We start from the raw sequence: 24,195 nt of genomic DNA, 5'->3' as shown, positions 1-24,195 counted from the left end.
TTCAATGTTCAGTGGAGGAGTTCAATGTTTAGTGTGGGGGTTCAATGTTCAGTGTAGGGGTTCAATGTAGGAGTTCAATGTTCAGGGTAGGGGTTCAATGTTCAGTGTAGGGATTCAATGTTCAGTGTAGGGGTTCAATGTTCAGTGTAGGAGTTCAATGTTAAGTGTAGGGGTTCAATTTAGGAGTTCAATGTTCAGTGTAGGAGTTCAATGTTCAGTGTAGGAGTTCAATGTTCAGTGTAGGGGTTCAATGTTCAGTGTAGGGATTTTTTTCTTTATTCAATAATCATCATTCCTTTAACACCTGAAGTTTACCTCTTTATTTTATAATTACCATACCATTACCACATCACGTAAAGTTTACTTCTTTATTTTATAATTACTATACCATTACCACATCACGTAAAGTTTACTTCTTTATTTTATAATTACTATACCATTACCACATCACGTAAAGTTTACCTCTTTATTTTATAATTACTATACCATTACCACATCACGTAAAGTTTACCTCTTTATTTTATAATTACTATACCATTACCACATCACGTAAAGTTTACTTCTTTATTTTATAATTACCATACCATTACCACATCACGTTAAGTTTACCTCTTTATCTTATAATTACTATACCATTACCCCATCACGTAAAGTTTACTTCTTTATTTTATAATTACCATACCATTACCACATCACGTTAAGTTTACCTCTTTATTTTATAATTACCATACCATTACCACATCACGTAAAGTTTACTTCTTTATTTTATAATTACCATACCATTACCACATCACGTAAAGTTTACCTCTTTATTTTATAATTACCATACCATTACCACATCACGTAAAGTTTACTTCTTTATTTTATAATTACCATACCATTACCACATCACGTTAAGTTTACTTCTTTATTTTATAATTACTATACCATTACCACATCACGTTAAGTTTACCTCTTTATTTTATAATTACCATACCATTACCACATCACGTAAAGTTTACCTCTTTATTTTATAATTACCATACCATTACCACATCACGTAAAGTTTACTTCTTTATTTTATAATTACCATACCATTACCACATCACGTTAAGTTTACTTCTTTATTTTATAATTACCATACCATTACCACATCACGTAAAGTTTACTTCTTTATTTTATAATTACTATACCATTACCACATCACGTAAAGTTTACTTCTTTATTTTATAATTACCATACCATTACCACATCACGTTAAGTTTACTTCTTTATTTTATAATTACCATACCATTACCACATCACGTAAAGTTTACTTCTTTATTTTATAATTACCATACCATTACCACATCACGTTAAGTTTACTTCTTTATTTTATAATTACCATACCATTACCACATCACGTTAAGTTTACTTCTTTATTTTATAATTACTATACCATTACCACATCACGTAAAGTTTACTTCTTTATTTTATAATTACCATACCATTACCACATCACGTAAAGTTTACTTCTTTATTTTATATTACCATACCTGTAAAACATCATAAAACATCACGTAAAGTTTATGTAGTAGAATTACTGTTTTTATTTTTGTATGACAAGTAGTAAGATAAAGTTACAATGTAAAGAATTACCAACTCAATTAATTGTGTTAGATCAAAGGGAACCTTTTTTTCTTTAACTTGGATGATTTTGCACCAAAAACTCACAAGAACAAGCATTTTATTAACCAAGAAAATTGTTAATTTTAGTGAAATCATACACCAGTAACCTTAACATTTAGGCCACTGGATAAGCTGATGATGAGAAATTGTTCATCTTCTGTGATGTTTGATAGTGACACAAATAATACCACTAAAAGCAGAAATTCTTCTTTAACTCTTTTTAATCAGATATATTCGCAATATGAAGAAGTAAAATTCTGGCTTTAGAAGAAAACTTCTGTGTTTTATTTTTAAACCTTAAAATAACAATTCACATCATTCTGATGGCTTTCATAATGACTTGGTCTTATTGATATTGGTCTACAGATTTTTGTCCACAAATTTCAAGTGGACAGACAGGCAAGCTGTTTGTTACTACACACCCATTAACTCCCACACAGCCATCGATCCACAACACAGCTGTTTGTTACCACACACCCATTAACTCCCACACAGCCCTCCACAACACAGCTGTTTGTTACCACACACCCATTAACTCCCACACAGCCCCCCACAACACAGCTGTTTGTTACTACACACCCATTAACTCCCACACAGCCCCCCACAACACAGCTGTTTGTTACGACACGCCCATTAACTCCCACACAGCCCTACACAACACAGCTGTTTGTTACCACACACCCATTAACTCCCACACAGCCCCCCACAACACAGCTGTTTGTGATGACACGCCCATTAACCCCCACACAGCCCTACACAACACAGCTGTTTGTTACCACACACCCATTAACTCCCACACAGCCCCCCACCACACAGCTGTTTGTTACTACACACCCATTAACTCCCACACAGCCCTACACAACACAGCTGTTTGTTACCACACACCCATTAACTCCCACACAGCCCTACACAACACAGCTGTTTGTTACTACACACCCATTAACTCCCACACAGCCCCCCACAACACAGCTGTTTGTTACCACACACCCATTAACTCCCACACAGCCCCCCACAACACAGCTGTTTGTTACCACACACCCATTAACTCCCACACAGCCCCCCCCACAACACAGCTGTTTGTTACCACACACCCATTAACTCCCACACAGCCCCCCACAACACAGCTGTTTGTTACGACACACCCATTAACTCCCACACAGCCCTCCACAACACAGCTGTTTGTTACCACACACCCATTAACTCCCACACAGCCCTCCACAACACAGCTGTTTGTTACTACACACCCATTAACTCCCACACAGCCCTCCACAACACAGCTGTTTGTTACGACACCCCCATTAACTCCCACACAGCCCCCCACAACACAGCTGTTTGTTACCACACACCCATTAACTCCCACACAGCCCCCCACAACACAGCTGTTTGTTACGACACCCCCATTAACACCCACACAGCCATCGACCCACAACACAGCTGTTTGTTACGACACGCCCATTAACTCCCACACAGCCCCCCACAACACAGCTGTTTGTAACCACACACCCATTAACTCCCACACAGCCCCCCACAACACAGCTGTTTGTTACTACACACCCATTAACTCCCACACAGCCCCCCACAACACAGCTGTTTGTAACCACACACCCATTAACTCCCACACAGCCCCCCACAACACAGCTGTTTGTTACGACACACCCATTAACTCCCACACAGCCCCCCACAACACAGCTGTTTGTTACTACACACCCATTAACTCCCACACAGCCCCCCACAACACAGCTGTTTGTTACGACACACCCATTAACTCCCACACAGTCCCCCACAACACAGCTGTTTGTTACGACACGCCCATTAACTCCCACACAGCCCCCCACAACACAGCTGTTTGTTACGACACACCCATTAACTCCCACACAGCCCTCCACAACACAGCTGTTTGTTACGACACACCCATTAACTCCCACACAGCCCTCCACAACACAGCTGTTTGTTACCACACACCCATTAACTCCCACACAGCCCCCCACAACACAGCTGTTTGTTACGACACACCCATTAACTCCCACACAGCCCTCCACAACACAGCTGTTTGTTACCACACACCCATTAACTCCCACACAGTCCCCCACAACACAGCTGTTTGTTACGACACACCCATTAACTCCCACACAGCCCCCCACAACACAGCTGTTTGTTACTACACGCCCATTAACTCCCACACAGCCCCACACAACACAGCTGTTTGTTACCACACGCCCATTAACTCCCACACAGCCCCCCACAACACAGCTGTTTGTTATGACACACCCATTAACTCCCACACAGCCCTACACAACACAGCTGTTTGTTACCACACACCCATTAACTCCCATACAGCCCCCCACAACACAGCTGTTTGTTACTACACGCCCATTAACACAGCCCTACACAACACAGTCAGGCGTTGGCAGAGGTGTATCTGTCCCTGCTCAAAGATCAACCCCCTTTTGCATTGTCTCTGAATCAAACATTTTATAGAATAAGCTGAAAGTGGTTAACCCACAGGTCCTCAAGCTTTAATAGGAAACTTTTATACTAGGGGAAGCCTATTTCAGGATTATTACAGTAAACATTTACATTAGGGGTGGGGGCCTATTTGAGGATGCTTACAGTAAAGTTTTACATTAGGGGAGGGGGCCTCTTTGAGGATGATTACAGTAAAGTTTTACATTAGGGGAGGGGGCCTCTTTGAGGATGATTACAGTAAACATTTATATTAGGGGAGGGGCCTATTTGAGGATGATTACAGTAAACATTTACATTAGGGGGTGGGGGCCTCTTTGAGGATGATTACAGTAAACATTTATATTAGGGGAGGGGGCCTATTTCAGGATGATTACAGTAAACATTTATATTAGGAGAGGGAGCCTCTTTGAGGATGATTACAGTAAACATTTATATTATGGGAGGGGGCCTCTTTGAGTATGATTACAGTAAACATTAACATTAGGGGAGGGGGCCTCTTTGAGGATGATTACAGTAAACATTTATATTATGGGAGGGGGCCTCTTTGAGTATGATTACAGTAAACATTTATATTAGGGGAGGGGGCCTCTTTGAGGGTGATAACAGTAAACATTTATATTAGGGGAGGGGGCCTCTTTGAGGATGATAACAGTAAACATTTATATTAGGGGAGGGGGCCTCTTTGATGATGATTACAGTAAACATTTATATTAGGGGAGGGGGCCTCTTTGAAGATGATAACAGTAAACATTTACATTAGGGGAGGGGGCCTCTTTGAGGATGCTTACAGTAAACTTTTACATTAGGGGGGGGGGGGGGGGGCCTCTTTGAGGATTATTACAGTAAACATTTACATTAGGGGAGGGGGCCTATTTGAGGATGATTACAGTAAACATTTACATTAGGGGAGGGGGCCTCTTTGAGGATGATTACAGTAAACTTTTACATTAGGGGAGGGGGCCTCTTTGAGGATGATTACAGTAATCGTTAACAGTAGGGGAGGGGGTCTCTTTGAGAATGATTATAATAATCTTTTATATTAGGGAGGGGGCCTCTTGGAGGATGATTACAGTAAACTTTTTACATTAGGGGAGGGGGCCTCTTTGAAGATGATAACAGTATTCTTTTATATTCAGAAACCAGCAGCCATTTTGAATAATGCATCACAGTCAATTTTTTTTTTCTTATATGCACAACTACATGGCAAAGAGATCATAAATTTAAAGTTTCGTGGTAGTTCTTAAGTTGAAGTTGACAGACAAGCCTATAAACCAATCAAAAGCTGGTCGCCATTTGAATAATGCATCACAAAATTTTTTTTTTCTCATGCACAACTGCATGCCATACCTATCATAAATACCAAGTTTTGTTAAAATCCGGTTTGTACTCTATTAGGAGTTGTTCAGACAAGCCTCATCCAATCAGATGCTGGCGGCCATTTTGAAAAATGCATTGTGGGAAAAAAATCGGAATGCACATCTATATGTTATATTTATCATGCATACCATGTTTCTTTTGGAAAATCGAAACAGAAATTTAGTGGGATTTGTAAGGACAAGATTATGGGAGGACAGACAGACAGGCGGATTCCAGTTTACCACCCCTAACTTCCTTAAGGGGGTATAATAATGGTTATAAGTTACAATCAAATTGGTATTATAGACGAACTCATCCAAGATTATATTGACATAAGGCTGCATAACACTTTAATAAAAATTAGCTCCTATTAACTCAAGTTATCATGTTCACAAGGTTCAATAGTATATCTACAAAGGGCAATAACTCTGTACTTTTTTGAGAACTTATTTATATAAAGCTGCATATTGAGTGTCAGCAAAATCCATTTATTCAAGTTATCGTCCATAAGAAAAAGTTAATGCACAATGGGCGAGTCACAACAACAGACAAAAGGAAAAGGCGATAGGTCGCCAGGAGGATGACCGAACAGGCTTCTAGTTCCTCAATCACTGCTATAGAGGCTTTTGGTAGTATGGTCTACCAGCCCGGAATAGTGTTGAACCTTGGTTAGGCTAAGGCCAGAAAAACTCAAACCCCAGCAAGTTAAATACAAATCAAACATGGCAGTTACGGTATTGTAAAAGCCGTCCTTAAATCACCATAACAATACAAAATAAAATTAACCTTAAATAAAAAAAAATAAAAACAGAAAAAGAACAAGAAATCCCAGAGGGATCTTGGCACCCACCATTGAATGATCTATATCAGTCAAATAAAGGACTGATCTTTTCTCTTCTTTTCCCTTCTTACACTCTTCCTTCAAAACATTTCATAACTTTATACAACACTATATAGCAGGAGCAAAATGTAATTGTCAAAATCGAAATTCTACATTCAGAAATTTGAAAAAGACCCATAATGGCCACTTAGTACATTAAGAAATTGTAAATGAAGTTTCAATTGTCAAAATCCAAGACGGCCGCCTGTTGGCCATGTTTTTTCCCCAATTGGTACTGAAAGGCAATATGCACAACAACGAATTAAGGGGAGCCTGCATATAAAATTTGAGAAACATCCCTTAAGTACTTTCTGACTACTAGTAATTACAAACTTTGATTGTCAAAATCCAAGAGGGCCGCCTTGTTGTTTTCTGATTGGTTTCAAAAATATTTTATGCCCAACTGGGGACCAAGCAGATTTACATATGAAATTTGAAAAAAAACTCCTTCAGTACATTCTGAAAAATAGCGATAACAAGAATTGTTTACAAAGAGACAGACAGACGGATGCAGGGCAATTTGAAATTCTGCCCTGGAACTATCAGGCTTGTGTTAGTGGTATTCTACTTTACAGTATAAACACTGCCATGCATTAGTTCAAGCAATCCAGTAAATACAGGTCAAAGTTCAAAGGTGGAATTTTCTATTACAATTAATTTTAATCTCGTCCTGAATTTTGCATACTGCATTTTTTTCAATCGACACTTGCCTGAAATTTTGAAACATCCTCCAAAATCTGACAAAATTTCTATGTTCTTATCTTAAAAAACTTTTAAAATGTCATTTTTCAGACAATTAAACATGCTTAGACAAAAACATGCTTGTTGTGAATTCCTCTTTAAAGTTTCCACCAAGAGAACAATTAAGTCTCATCATTATTGACTTTAATATTCATATAGCAAGCTAATTATTAACGTCTCCTGCCATTTTTATGAGTTTATTTTCTGTAGAGAACTAATTTCTAATGTCTCTGCTATTGGGGCATATTCCTTTCAAGACAAGATTTTATCTACATATTATGCATTTTGTTTGAATCAATTGAACCTTGGCCTATATCTGTCATAAGGTTATTATATATAATGCCAGCATGTCAGAAAAAAAAAGAAGCAAATAATGCAATGTAAAAGCTAAGAAATAAAAAAGGAATCCTTACTATCTACTGTAACATACTGATATCCTACTTCCTGGCTGCCAGTGTCACACCGAAGTCTGCATCGGTAGTTGAGTGATTTCGAGGTGAGTTTAACTGGTGTTGTGATTGTTTCATTTATGGCTATGGTTAGTGTTGAATCAGTTCGGATCAAAATAGTGTTTTCTACTTCTTCCTCTTTTCCGTCATCGCGCTTCGTCACAAATATCAGCATTGAATTTTTAGGAAGCTGTTTTGTGGACACCGTGCAGTTTAGGTTAATGTGCTCACCAAAATACACAAATGGGTCGTCAGGGGTTACACCGTTTTCTGAAAAACGCAGCAAGTGTACTTCCATGGATACAAAAAGTGTACATACCATCATTAATTAATAACATGTAGACTCTAATTACAGGTAGACTCTAATTACAGGTAGAATCTAATCACAGGTAGACTCTAATTACAGGTAGACTCTAATCACAGGTAGACTCTAATTACAGGTAGACTCTAATCACAGGTAGACTCTAATTACAGGTAGACTCTAATCACATGTAGACTCTAATTACTGGTAGACTCTAATCACAGGTAGACTCTAATTACAGGTAGACTTCATGATTACACGTAGACTCCATGATAATTGGTGAACTCTATTATCACAAGTAGATTCTATAATAACATGTTGACTCTAAAAACATGAAGGCTTTAATCACAGGTAGACTATAAACACAGATAGTCTCTATAATAGCATTTAGACTCTATAATCAGGACGACTCTTTAAACACCAGTAAACTCTAAGAACATATAGACTCTAATTACAGGTAGACTCTTTAAACACAGGTAAACTCTAACAACAGGTGACTCTAAAAAACACGTAGACTCTTATACCAGGTGAGTTGAAACCCAGGTAACTCAAATAACAGGTAGACTCTATAACAGGTAGACTCTATAACAGCTAGGTAGACTCTATGACAGGTAGACTCTACGACAGGTAGACTCTATGACAGGTAGACTATATGACAGGTAGACTCTATGACAGGTAGACTCTATGACAGGTAGACTCTATAACAGGTAGACTCTATGACAGGTAGACTCTATAACAGGTAGACTCTATGACAGGTAGACTCTACGACAGGTAGACTCTATAACAGGTAGACTCTATAACAGGTAGACTCTATGACAGGTAGACTCTATGACAGGTAGACTCTATAACAGGTAGACTCTATGACAGGTAGACTCTATGACAGGTAGACTCTATAACAGGTAGACTCTATAACAGGTAGACTCTATAACAGGTAGACTCTATGACAGGTAGACTCTATGACAGGTAGACTCTATGACAGGTAGACTCTATGACAGGTAGACTCTACGACAGGTAGACTCTATAACAGGTAGACTCTATAACAGGTAGACTCTATGACAGGTAGACTATATAACAGGTAGACTCTATAACAGGTAGACTCTATGACAGGTAGACTCTATGACAGGTAGACTCTATGACATATAGACTCTATAACAGGTAGACTCTATAACAGGTAGACTCTATGACAGGTAGACTCTATGACAGGTAGACTCTATAACAGGTAGACTCTATAACAGGTAGACTCTACGACAGGTAGACTCTACAACAGGTAGACTCTACGACAGGTAGACTCTATAAAAGGTAGACTCTATAACAGGTAGACTCTACGACAGGTAGACTCTACAACAGGTAGACTCTACGACAGGTAGACTCTATAACAGGTAGACTCTATGACAGGTAGACTCTATAACAGGTAGACTATATAACAGGTAGACTCTATGACAGGTAGACTCTACGACAGGTAGACTCTACGACAGGTAGACTCTATGACAGGTAGACTCTACGACAGGTAGACTCTACGACAGGTAGACTCTATGACAGGTAGACTCTATGACATATAGTAATATTTACTGTAATAACTGGGTTCAGGAACCACAAATGATTCTATATCTATACCAAACCTGGATACAGTGAGACAGGGTTAGAGCAGGGCAGTATATAGAATAAAACAAAAAGAAGTTTTTCTATTCAGACCAAAGGCACAAGTAAAAGCTACAGTAATTAATGGCAAGAACTGTCCATACTGGAACCTGCCTAATTTGACAACTGTTACTTGTCAGGTTCAGGCAATTTGCAGATTTAAGACAGTTAAAATAGAGACTTACACTTTACAGCTACAGGTTACCGAATTAAAGCACCATTTATATATATGATAGCCATGCAAAGATATAAGCTAAATATTCAATCACAAACTTATTCATATCAAGGTTCAAGAAATACAATCACCATATTGGGAAGCGGTGGTGGGCGAGATGGTGGGTGGGGTGGTGGGTTTGGGTTCAGGATAGTGGGCGATTTGGTGGTGGTGGTGGTGGTGGTGGTGGTGAGTGTGGTGGTGGGTGATTGGTGGGCATGGTGCTACTTTTGGGTGCTGGTTGATGTGGTGGGCGTGGTGGTGGGCATGGTGGTGGTGGTGGTGGTGTATTGTATCTTAACTTAATATCATACCATTGAGTTTTCTCAGATAAGTTCCCCAGAAATGAATATAAAATGGTAAGAATGCCAAAGTAACATATGACAGACTAGTTTGAACATGCCCATCTTCTATCCTAGTACAAAGGTTAGAGTGTTCTTATAGGGCAGGTGTGTTTATTAGGCTGTATACAATAAATGATGTCCAAAAAACAGCTTAATATTAATTTCATTGTAACATTTTTTACAACCATTTTAAGATAGTTTCCTACAGATTAAAGAATTCTGAAGTATAATGATCATTCTGTTGTTATAAACAAATGAACAGTATGTGATCTTACAGCTTCATAAACATTCAAATTATTGAATCATTGAAAGCTAATAGCGATTTAAAAGATTTCGCTCTATTTTTCCAACTGAGCTATTTAATTTGTAAATCAACGACTGAGATAGAAGATGAATACCATTTTGTATTAATATGTAATAAGTATACCAATTTAAGAAGACGCCTCATTAAGAAATACTATTGGCAAAAGCCTTCAATGTTCAAATTAATACAGTTATTAAGTGTACAAAATATCAAAGAATTAAGTCGCTTAGGCAAATTTATATTTGAAGCAAACAAAATCTGATCTTTATATCATTAATCCGTACTCCACTTTGTATTTGTACTGTAGCATTGCTGTTCTATGCCATTATCATGTATTGTTTTGTTTATAATATGTACTTATGGGCCGTATGGCCTACAGTCAATAAAGAATTTTAATTTGAAATTTATGCCCCTCCAGCCCCAGGGGAACCAGATTCTCCGTTCATACATGATTGAATCCCCGGTTTGCCTAATAATGTTTCAGACCAAATTCATCAAAATCTATTTAGTAGTTCATGACTAGTAGTGATCTAAATAATTCACCACTATTTCCCTTACAGGCTAGGTGACAATGGCATTAACTCACCAACCTTCAGGCTAGGTGACCATGGCATTAGGCCCTTCAAGTTAGGTGACCATGGCATTAGGCCCTTCAAGCTAGGTGACCATGGCATTAACTCACCGGCCTTCAGACTAGATGACAATAGCATTAGCTCACTAGCCCTTCAGGCTAGGTGACCATGGCATTAGCTCACTAGCCCTTCAGGCTAGGTGACCATGGTATTAGGCCCTTCAGGCTAGGTGACCATGGCATTAGGCCTTTCAGGCTAGGTGACTGGCATTAGGCCCTTCAGGCTAGGTGACCATGGCATTTGGCCCTTCAGGCTAGGTGACCATGGCATTAGCTCACTAGCCCTTCAGGCTAGGTGACCATGGCATTAGCTCACTAGCCCTTCAGGCTAGGTGACCATGGCATTAGGCTTCAGTCTAGGTGACCATGGCATTAGGCCCTTCAGGCTAGGTGACCATGGCATTAACTCACCGGCCTTCAGGCTAGGTGACAATGGCATTAGGCCCTTCAAGTTAGGTGACCATGGCATTAGGCCCTTCAGGCTAGGTGACAATGGCATTAGCTCACTAGCACTTCAGGCTAGGTGACAATGGCATTAGCTCATTAGACCTTCAGGCTAGGTGACCATGGCATTAGCTCACTAGCCCTTCAGGCTAGGTGACCATGGCATTAGGCTTCAGTCTAGGTGACCATGGCATTAGGCCCTTCAGGCTAGGTGACAATGGCATTAGCTCACTAGCACTTCAGGCTAGGTGACCCATGGCATTAGGCCCTTGAGGCTAGGTGACCATGGCATTAGGCCCTTGAGGCTAGGTGACTATGGCATTAGGCCCTTGAGGCTAGGTGACCATGGCATTAGGCCTTTCAGGCTAGGTGACCATGGCATTAGGCCTTTCAGGCTAGGTGACCATGGCATTAGCTCACTAGCCCTTTGGGCTAGGTGACCACGGCATTTGCTCCCTAGCCCTTCAGGCTAGGTGTCGATTGCATTAGCTCACTAGCCCTTCAGGCTAGGTGACCATGGCATTAGCTCACTAGCCCTTCAGGCTAGGTGACGTTTGCATTAGCTCACTAGCCCTTCAGGCTAGGTGACCATGGCATTAGCTCACTAGCCCTTCAGGCTAGGTGACCATGGCATTAGCTCACTAGCACTTCAGGCTAGGTGACCATGGCATTAGGCCCTTCAGGCTAGGTGACGATTGCATTAGCTCACTAGCCCTTCAGGCTAGGTAACCATGGCATTAGCTCACTAGCCCTTCAGGCTAGGTGACCATGGCATTAGCTCACTAGCCCTTCAGGCTAGGTGACCATGGCATTAGCTCACTAGCCCTTCAGGCTAGGTGACCAAGGCATTAGCTCACTTGCCCTTCAGGCTAGGTGACCAAGGCATTAGCTCACCGGTAAATATCAAGCAAACATCAATCAAGCCCCCATTATCTTACACAGATTTCCATTACTGATCATTCTAACTTAGATACTGAGATAAAATTGAGTACCTGAAGTCTTTGTAATCTACATGGATAAGTCTCCTTAATCATGAAAGTTATATATCATATAGGGAAAAGACAGTAAAGCAATGTTAGCAGATAATGAAAGGTTTTATTTCTTGTAACTAAAATAAATGTGTAATAATTAGCTGGAAAAAAACTTGTCTGAGATTTATACAATGTAGTATGTACGGTCTACAACAAAGAATATCCAAAGCACAATTACCCATCAATAACTACAGACCAGTTAACCCGTCAATAAACACAGACCAGTTAACCTGTCAATAACTACAAATCAGTTAACCTGTCAATAACTACAGACAAGTTAAACTGTCAATAACTACAGACTATTTCACCCGTCAATAACTACAGACCAGTTAACCTGTCAATAACTAGAGATCAGTTTACCTGTCAATAACTAGACCAGTAAACCCATCAATAACTACAGACCAGTTAACCTGTCATTAACTACAGACCAGTTAACCCGTCAATAACTATAGACCAGTTAACCTGTCAGAAACTACAGACCAGTTAACCCTTCAATAACTACAGACCAGTTAACCCGTCAATAACACCAGACCAGTTAACCCGTCAATAATTACAAACCAGTTAACCCATCAATAACTACAGACCACTTAACCTGTCAATAACTAAAGACCAGTTAACCCATCAATAACTACAGACCAGTTATCTGTAAATAACATGACACCAGTTAACCTGTCAATAACTAGACACTAGTTAACCCATCAATAACTACAGACCAGTTAACCCGTCAATAACTACAGACCAGTTAACCCGTCAATAACTACAGACCAGTTAACCTGTCAATAACTACAGACCAGTTAACCCGTCAATAACTACATATCAGTTAATTCATCATTAAGTACAGACCAGTTAACCTGTCAATAACTACAGACCAGTTTACCTATCATTAACTACAGACTAGTTAACCTGTCAATAACCACAGACCAGTTAACCTATCACTAACACTACAGACCAGTTTACCTGTCAATAACTACAGGCAAGTTTACCCATCAATAACTATAGACCAGTTAACCTATCATTAACTACAGACCAGTTAACCTGTCAGAAACTACAGACCAGTTAACCTGTCAATAACTAGACAAGTTAACCCATCAATAACTACAGACCAGTTAACCTATCATTAACTACAGACCAGTTAACCTGTCAATAACTACAGACCAGTTAACCCGTCAATAACTACAGACCACTTAACCTGTCAATAACTACAGACCAGTTAACCTATCATTAACTACGGACCAGTTAACCTGTCAGAAACTACAGACCAGTTAACCTGTCAATAACTACAGACAAGTTAACCTGTCAATTACTACAGACCAATTAACCCGTCGATAACTGCAGACAAGTTAACCTGTCAATAACTAGACAAGTTAACCCGTCAATAACTACAGGCCAGTTAACCCGTCAATAACTACAGGCCAGTTAACCTGTCAATAACTACAGACCAGTTAACCCGTCAATAACTACAGACCAGTTAACCGTCAATAACTACAGACCAGTTAACCTGTCAATAACCACAGACAAGTTAACCCATCATTAACTACAGACCAGAAGGATCATTTTCACTTTGTTTAGTTTAGCCTGTCAATAACTACACAAATCTAACATGGCATCAATGTCCTGGAGATATTTTGAGCTATTTTCCTCCAACAGGTGATATTGATTTTCTTGTGAAATAGTCAAGGACATCAGTGAGTAGTTGTACTGTCACAAAAAAACATATTTAACATGTCAATTTTGGGTCTTAACGGTCAACTGAGTTTTGAAATATTTATGTTAATCTAATTGACCTTTTTTGCCCTGCCCATCAGCCCAGGGGGTCAGTCAGGGCTAACATCTGCATATACCATCAAGCTGTCATCCCAACAAAGTTAGAATGAATTCCAACAGAAATCAAACAAATGATATTAAAAATGTGATTTCCCTATATAAACTATAGTAAAATTACCCCCTCCCCAGGGGCAAACCTGTGATTCCAAGGTAACAAAATTCACAATTTTGGTAAAGCAACTTAAGACTCTTCCATTATGAAGAGTATTTGATTCTACCTTATTAAGGCTCGAGAAGAAGTTTCTTGAAATTTCAGTTAATTTGACCTTTATGGCCCGTCCCTTAAGCCCCTGCCAGGGGGTCAGTCAGTGCCAATATGGACATACTATTCAACCCATACTAATAATTCTAACCTAGTTTGTATTATTTCAAATAGCAATTGGAACAAAATATGCTCAAAAATGTTACTTTGCTATATAAACTATAATAAAATGAACCCCTTCACCAGAGGGAAACAATTGAGACCACAGGGTCATGAAATTCACAATTTCTTAAGACCTTTCTATCTGTGAAGAGTATTTGATTCTACCATATCTGGAAGGTGAGAAGATTTCTGAAATTTTAGTCAATTTGACCTTTTTTGGCCCTGTTCCTCAGGTCCATGGGGGGTTGGGACCAAATCATTTACAATTGTGGTTGCCCTTTGACCATGGAAGCTTCCTGTCAAATTTCATCGAATTTGGTTCAGCGGTTTTTGAGGAGTTGAAATGTAAATTGTTTACGGACACATGACAGATGACACGACAACTGACAACAGGTGGTTAGAATATAGGTCACTAGAGACTTTGTCTAAGGTGACATAATAAAAATGGAATAAAGTGGAACTTCGTTAACTCGAACTCGGAAAACTCGAATACCCCGCTTAACTTGAAGTACTTCGTCAGTGCCGGCTGAATTATCTCTTTATCCTAGTAAAAAAAACTCGGAAAACTCGAATTCGAAAAACTCGGATAATATGAAGTGAAAATTTGGTCCCAACAATAAAAATCCTACTTTAAATGATCGAATAACTCGAAGTTTCATGTTTGTGTCCAACAACGATCAGTTGTAAACGCCGACATTATTTCAACATCAAAATTCCGTTTGTATCAGCACTACAATTCTACCGATTATTATATGCGATTGTAAGTGTTTCATAAATTCATGAAAGAAATTGTCGGTGGAATCTTAAAACAATAACTATCGGTGATGAAAAGTACTGTTTTACTTACATCATAATTTCCTAAGGCGGTCGCCGATATTAGTACACACGATCGTCAACAACTCATCTACCCGCTCGCTCAAGCGGAACTAATATCTGACACACCGGTAGATCTACTCGGCTGATGTTTTTACAGGTCTAGAAATGAAACAGTCACCGGTGCCTATTAAATCTGTAAACTGCTGAAACAATAGCGTAATTACTGCCGATGTGTTCAGAGTACAACTGTAACGGTCAGTGCTGTCTATATTAAATCGGATAAAACGCCAACTCAGTAACAGTAACATTTTATACGCACATGCGCAGTACCAACTTCCTGTGCTAATACACATGGAAATGGCGTGGTTGTCGGTAAAACGTAAGTTGGACTATCAAACAGTATTTTATATGTCCAATATAAAGTAATGGTTCTGTTACGTTTTACATATAATATGTGTTAAATTTAAACGGTTATTTGATATAACATTAATAAATTGTTATTCGGTTGAATTCCATTTTATCGTTATTCCTTTTGAAAATATGACATGAACATCAGATCGTTAGTGAAGTGACTAAGTGAAAGAAACTTTATCAGGACTGTATATCGGCAAAACTACACCAAACTACGAATGACAGAACGAAATATTACATATACATTTACATGTATTGACCAGTCTTTACACTGAACTGGTGAGCGACAGAGCGGAGTTATAATGATTATATAATGTTGACAAATATTGACCAAACTTTGCACCAAAAATGATAACTCGCTTAATTCGAACACTCGGATAACTCGAAGTTTTCTTGTGGTCCCGTCGAGTTCGAGTTAACGAAGTTCCACTGTATATTGGTTTTGGATCGACAGCTGTTAGTAATCCTCCATTAACAAGATATCCCAGAGGGATCTTGGCACATAGCAACATGGCCTTTATTGGTGTCACATAGCAACATGGCCTTTATTGGTGTCACATAGCAACATGGCCTTTATTGGTGTCACATAGCAACATGGCCTTTATTGGTGTCACATAGCAACATGGCCTTTATTGGTGTCACATAGCAACATGGCCTTTATTGATTTGATGTGATCTTTTCTTGTCTTTACTTTTAATAGTCTTCTCGAATCATGTGGAATGGCTAGGTTTGAAATTGTTCTATATGAGAAAGAAAACAGAAACATGCAGAAGATCCTGTATATAAAAATGACTAATTGTAATTGCAATTAACTGGCTGCTTAAAGTGTCCATCAAGTTCAAAATGTGGAGTCATACAACAGACATTTATACAAAAATCATTAATGTTTCAAATAGATTCTTTCATTTGGTTCTTCATTAATAGCAGTAACAAACTTCTAATGTCTACATATCCCAGGAGCTTTCTGAGAAAAAGGGTAAACAAACTTCAACTATTACAAGGGGAAGGGTTAACAAACTTCAACTATTACAAGGGGAAGGGTTAACAAACTTCAACTATTACAAGGGGAAGGGTTAACAAACTTCAACTATTACAAGGGGAAGGGTTAACAAACTTCAACTATTACAAGGGGAAGGGTTAACAAACTTCAACTATTACAAGGGGAAGGGTTAACAAACTTCAACTATTACAAGGGGAAGGGTTAACAAACTTCAACTTTTACAAGGGGAAGGGTTAACAAACTTCAACTATTACAAGGGGAAGGGTTAACAAACTTCAACTATTACAAGGGGAAGGGTTAACAAACTTCAACTATTACAAGGGGAAGGGTTAACAAACTTCAACTATTTACAAGGGGAAGGGTTAACAAACTTCAACTATTACAAGGGGAAGGGGTAACAAACTTCAACTATTACAAGGGGAAGGGTTAACAAACTTCAACTATTACAAGGGGAAGGGTTAACAAACTTCAACTATTACAAGGGGAAGGGTTAACAAACTTCAACTATTACAAGGGGAAGGGTTAACAAACTTCAACTATTACAAGGGGAAGGGTTAACAAACTTCAACTATTACAAGGGGAAGGGTTAACAAACTTCAACTATTACAAGGGGAAGGGTTAACAAACTTCAACTATTACAAGGGGAAGGGTTAACAAACTTCAACTATTACAAGGGGAAGGGTTAACAAACTTCAACTATTACAAGGGGAAGGGTTAACAAACTTCAACTTTTACAAGGGGAAGGGTTAACAAACTTCAACTATTACAAGGGGAAGGGTTAACAAACTTCAACTATTACAAGGGGAAGGGTTAACAAACTTCAACTTTTACAAGGGGAAGGGTTAACAAACTTCAACTTTTACAAGGGGAAGGGTTAACAAACTTCAACTATTACAAGGGGAAGGGTTAACAAACTTCAACTATTACAAGGGGAAGGGTTAACAAACTTCAACTATTACAAGGGGAAGGGTTAACAAACTTCAACTTTTACAAGGGGAAGGGTTAACAAACTTCAACTATTACAAGGGGAAGGGTTAACAAACTTCAACTATTACAAGGGGAAGGGTTAACAAACTTCAACTTTTACAAGGGGAAGGGTTAACAAACTTCAACTATTACAAGGGGAAGGGTTAACAAACTTCAACTATTACAAGGGGAAGGGTTAACAAACTTCAACTATTACAAGGGGAAGGGTTAACAAACTTCAACTATTACAAGGGGAAGGGTTAACAAACTTCAACTATTACAAGAGGAATCTAAATGAAATTGAAGAAATATCCAAGAACTATCTGAGAAATAGCAATAAAAATTGTCAAAATTCACAATGGCCCCTGAATGCCACCTTGTTTTCTCATCAGTCACGAAAAGGAATATGCAAATTTAGGTACCATGGGGAACATACAAATGGAAATTTAGAAAGATCAAAAATAGACTCCGAGATAACAAACTCCAACTGTCAAATTCAAAATGGCCTCTTGATGGCAATCTTTTTTTCTAATCAGTCCAAAATTGGCACATACACAACTCGGGGTTATGGGAACATACATGTGAAATTTGGGGAAGATCCATGAATGAATTTCTAAGTGATAATAAACTGCAACTATCCAAATTCCAAACGGCCAGTCCATGCTGGCTATCTTCAATTATGATAAGTCCCTGAAATTGAACATGCACAAACATGGGAAAAGAGGGAACTTACATATGAAACATTAATGATCCAGTGCTTCTTAGGAAATAACAAAAATTGTAAAGACAAATTAAGCATGATTGACTGAGACAAGGAGAACCCTGACAGGGCTGTCAGCTGCCAATGTTAATTAGCAAACAAGCTTTCTAACCACCATACAAGAGTAACAGCACACTTTGTAAAAATGGCCAGCCCAAATGCGGTGATTGTCTAACTGAAGAACACTGCTTCTGTAAAATATCATGTATCAAAATCCTTAGGTTTGCTTTTCAAACCTGTTCATTTTTAGCTTTAAAATTAATATCGCTACAAAATACATATCACCTAATTCTCCTCATCTTCACTAACCAAGGGTTAGCGTAGGATTAGTGTTAGTGAAGAGTAACCCTTGGTTAGTGAAGATGATTCTACATTACACAACAACATCCAAAACATAACATACACAGTATCTTGTCTGTTTAAGTACAATAGTGTATCTTGATTAAAAAGACAAGGTCAGGAAACTGACAGAAAAATTAGAAAGTTCAAACTTACTCGAGATATCAACTTCAGGTAAACAGTTTGGTTCTGCTGTACACAGCTGGCTACAGATCAATAATCCAAGTAGGGCAAACCCAATCTCCATCTTACATCTCTCATCAAGCATTTCTCATTGGGTAACTAAATGCTCACAGCTTTTTATAGGTATGTCACAGCAAACTTTGTTTCTGTCAAATAAAAATCAATTCTGAAATCAGATATATATCAGTCTAATGCACTATTGTCTCAATACAATAATGACACACTAACAACAATGATACTATCACACAGTGTGGAGTTTGGAACAGGAAAGGATTGAAGACAGTAGAGATTGCACTCTTTATAGTTCTATAAACCAGAATTAAGGTAACTGTTCATATCCAAACCCCAATCTCAACACGCCTGTATTGGAGCGATACTTCCAGTTCCACAATCTACCTTCTCATATATATAACCAATACCACTGTACTTTACTGATCTTAAATCATCTATTATGTCACAAACAGCTTTGCAGACAGACATAATATCTATTTTGATGTCTATGAAATATTATGACTAGATTATGTATGTATTTCCATTTTGCTTTGTAAGCATCATTTCTGATATTTTTGCTTGATTTCCCAGAAACTGAAACCAAATATCAGCAAAACCTCTTCGAAGACAAAATGAAGAGGTGTTCATTTGCCAGTCAGACAACCATTCCCATAAAAAGGATGAGTGACTCATGTGGCAATTTCTCGTATTCGCAAAAGTTACATTACACTCTTTGTCTAACATTGTGAATTTTGTAAGGGACAGCGGTATACACCAGTCAGTCGACAGCTGTAATGATGTATACATAGTGGTAAACACCAGTCAGTCGACAGCTGTAATGATGTAAGAGACAGTGGTATACACCGGTCAGTCGACAGCTGTAATGATGTAGGAGACAGTGGTATACACCAGTCAGTTGACAGCTGTAATGATGTAAGAGACAGTGGTATACACCAGTCAGTCACCAGCTGTAATGATGTAGGAGATAATGGTATACACCGGTCAGTCGACAGCTGTAATGATGTAAGAGACAGTGGTATACACCGGTCAGTCGACAGCTGTAATGATGTAAGAGACAGCGGTATACACCAGTCAGTCGACAGCTGTAATGATGTAGGAGACAGTGGTATACACCAGTCAGTCACCAGCTGTAATGATGTAAGAGACAGTGGTATACACCGGTCAGTCGACAGCTGTAATGATGTAGGAGACAGTGGTATACACCAGTCAGTCGACAGCTGTAATGATGTAAGAGACAGTGGTATACACCGGTCAGTCACCAGCTGTAATGATGTAAGACACAGTGGTATACACCAGTCAGTCGACAGCTGTAACGATGTAAGAGACAGTGGTATACACCAGTCAGTCGACAGCTGTAATGATGTAGGAGATAGTGGTATACACCGGTCAGTCGACAGCTGTAATGATGTAAGAGACAGTAGTATACACCAGTCAGTCGACAGCTGTAACGATGTAAGACACAGTGGTATACACCAGTCAGTCGACAGCTGTAATAATGTAGGAGATAATGGTATACACCGGTCAGTCGACAGCTGTAATGATGTAAGAGACAGTGGTAAACACCGGTCAGTCGACAGCTGTAATGATGTAAGAGACAGCGGTATACACCAGTCAGTCGACAGCTGTAATGATGTATACATAGTGGTAAACACCAGTCAGTCACCAGCTGTAATGATGTAAGAGACAGTGGTATACACCGGTCAGTCGACAGCTGTAATGATGTAAGACACAGTGGTATACACCGGTCAGTCGACAGGTGTAATGATGTAAGAGACAGTGGTATACACCAGTCAGTCGACAGCTGTAATGATGTAGAGACAGTGGTATACACCGGTCAGTCGACAGCTGTAATGATGTAAGACACAGTGGTATACACCAGTCAGTCGACAGCTGTAATGATGTAAGAGACAGTGGTATACACCAGTCAGTCGACAGCTGTAATGATGTAAGAGACAGTGGTATACACCGGTCAGTCGACAGCTGTAATGATGTAAGAGACAGTGGTATACACCAGTCAGTCGACAGCTGTAATGATGTAAGACACAGTGGTATACACCGGTCAGTCGACAGCTGTAATATGATGTAAGAGACAGCGGTATACACCGGTCAGTCGACAGCTGTAATGATGTAAGAGACAGTGGTATACACCGGTCAGTCACCAGCTGTAATGATGTAGGAGACAGTGGTATACACCAGTCAGTCACCAGCTGTAATGATGTAAGAGACAGTGGTATACACCAGTCAGTCACCAGCTGTAATGATGTAGGAGACAGTGGTATACACCGGTCAGTCAACAGCTGTAATGATGTAAGAGACAGTGGTAAACACCGGTCAGTCGACAGCTGTAATGATGTAAGAGACAGTGGTATACACCAGTCAGTCGACAGCTGTAATGATGTAAGAGACAGTGGTATACACCAGTCAGTCACCAGCTGTAATGATGTAAGACACAGTGGTATACACCAGTCAGTCGACAGCTGTAACGATGTAAGAGACAGTGGTATACACCGGTCAGTCGACAGCTCTAATGATGTAGGAGACAGTGGTATACACCGGTCAGTCGACAGCTGTAATGATGTAGGAGACAGTGGTATACACCAGTCAGTCGACAGCTGTAATGATGTAGGAGACAGTGGTATACACCGGTCAGTCGACAGCTGTAATGATGTAGGAGACAGTGGTATACACCGGTCAGTCGACAGCTGTAATGATGTAAGACACAGTGGTATACACCAGTCAGTCGACAGCTGTAATGATGTAAGAGACAGTGGTATACACCAGTCAGTCGACAGCTGTAATGATGTAAGAGACAGTGGTATACACCGGTCAGTCGACAGCTGTAATGATGTAAGAGACAGTGGTATACACCGGTCAGTCGACAGCTGTAATGATGTAAGACACAGTGGTATACACCGGTCAGTCGACAGCTGTAATGATGTAAGAGACAGCGGTATACACCGGTCAGTCGACAGCTGTAATGATGTAGGAGACAGTGGTATACACCGGTCAGTCGACAGCTGTAATGATGTAAGAGACAGTGGTATACACCGGTCAGTCGACAGCTGTAATGATGTAAGAGACAGTGGTATACACAGGTCAGTCGACAGCTGTAATGATGTATACATAGTGGTAAACACCAGTCAGTCGACAGCTGTAATGATGTAAGACACAGTGGTATACACCAGTCAGTCGACAGCTGTAATGATGTAAGAGACAGTGGTATACACAGGTCAGTCGACAGCTGTAATGATGTAGGAGACAGTGGTATACACCGGTCAGTCGACAGCTGTAATGATGTAGGAGACAGTGGTATACACCAGTCAGTCGACAGCTGTAATGATGTAGGAGATAGTGGTATAAAGTACTAGCTGTAACAAACTAACACATATTTATATTTCAGTGTTAAAATGACAGAATCTCCCCATCCCTACTTTTGACAAATAATATTTGGAAATTTGTCTAATGTTCTAAAGCATTATAAAAAATCCTTATCAGTAACTATTATCAGGCTCCAAAATGGCTCCATTTATCCCCCATCTGTTATAAATGGTCCCTACATCAATGGCGCTGTGAAAAATAAGCTTGGTCATCCTGAAAACTTCATCAGGTTTTTTTTTTAAATAATTATTTTGATTTTAAACCAATTATACAGTATTTCTCTTTAATATAATTTTTCAAATTAGAATTCAATATTTGCAAATTTTATTCTTAGCTCATTATCCTATGCTAGTGCATGTGAACATTGTTGAAAGCTGTATGAACTATACAACTCTGGTCCATATCAACAATGTTTTGTTGTTACTTCTGTCACAGCTATACAAGACCAGTGTACGTGTGACAATCTTTAAAAGACAACCTCCCTTTCCTGAATTTGAACAGATACATCATCCCTGCTAGAAGACAGCTCCCTAAAACACAATGATATGTACTGATACAAGTAATGGAAGATGCTTGTCATATTTTTGCAGGGTTATTAATCAATGAACTAGCTTTTTTCAAATTTTCAACAATTGCGGTCTTTAATTCCCATCAAAACTATGCATACACAATACTGTATGAACCTTAACAGTCACCTCCCATGGACCTTAACAGTCCCCTCCCATGGTCCTTAACAGTCACCTCCCATGGTCCTTAACAGTCACCTCCTATGGTCCTTAACAGTCACCTCCCATGAACCTTAACAATCACCTCCCATGGTCCTTAACGGTCACCTCCCATGGACCTTAACAGTCCCCTCCCATGGTCCTTAACGGTCACCTCCCATGGTCCTTAACAGTCCCCTCCCATGGTCCTTAACAGTCACCTCCCATGGTCCTTAACGGTCACCTCCCATGGTCCTTAACGGTCACCTCCCATGGTCCTTAACGGTCACCTCCCATGAACCTTAACAGTCCCCTAGTCACCTCCTATGGTCCTTAACAGTCACCTCCCATAAACCTTAACAATCACCTCCCATGGTCCTTAACGGTCACCTCCCATGGACCTTAACGGTCCCCCTCCCCATGGTCCTTAACAGTCACCTCCCATGGTCCTTAACAGTCACCTCCCATGGTCCTTAACAGTCACCTCCCACAGTCCTTAACAGTCACCTCCCATGGTCCTTAACAGTCACCTCCCATGGTCCTTAACAGTCACCTCCCATGGACCTTTAACAGTCACCTTACCATGGTCCTTAACGGTCCACCTTCCCCCCCCATGTCCTTAAAGGTCACCTCCCATGGTCTTTAACAGTTACCTCCATGGTTCCTTAACCTCCATGTCACCCCATCCTTACATACTATGTCCTTAAAGCATATGAAAACAATCCTTCATGCATAACTGTACGCTCCATGGCCCATTTACTCCCCTCCATGGTTTAAAGGTCACACTCCCATGGCCTTAAAAGTCCCTCTGGTCATTAAACACTCATTCAGGTATATGTTTTAAGTCATATGGTTTAAACCACTCCCAGATCTCTAACATTATACTTTGTCTAACAGTCATTCAAACTAACAATTTGCAATGTTCTTACGTCATTACCTATACGTCTCATGGCTTAACATCTGTTAAAGCCCCTGGTCTTGAACATACCCAT

At 39.6% G+C, this 24,195-nt stretch overlaps 1 protein-coding gene across 3 annotated transcripts in view; it reads right to left on the bottom strand.

The window, feature by feature from the left end:
* The window catches only part of LOC117324907, an 85,062-nt gene that overhangs the window by 38,920 nt on the left and 21,947 nt on the right, over positions 1-24,195 (bottom strand). For 2 of the 3 annotated variants that reach the window (XM_033880745.1, XM_033880746.1), the window contains exon 2: positions 19,083-19,255. In XM_033880745.1, coding sequence (XP_033736636.1) covers positions 19,083-19,194 — 112 coding nt within the window. In that variant the 5' untranslated portion in view covers positions 19,195-19,255. Of the gene's footprint in view, positions 1-7,503; positions 7,810-19,082; positions 19,256-24,195 lie in introns of all 3 variants that reach the window. The other variant, XM_033880744.1, reaches the window with a different exon arrangement.

Source organism: Pecten maximus, chromosome 4, assembly GCF_902652985.1.
Source record: "Pecten maximus chromosome 4, xPecMax1.1, whole genome shotgun sequence".
NCBI classification, from domain to species: Eukaryota; Metazoa; Mollusca; class Bivalvia; order Pectinida; family Pectinidae; genus Pecten; species Pecten maximus.
This window is presented reverse-complemented; position numbering and strand designations above follow the sequence as displayed.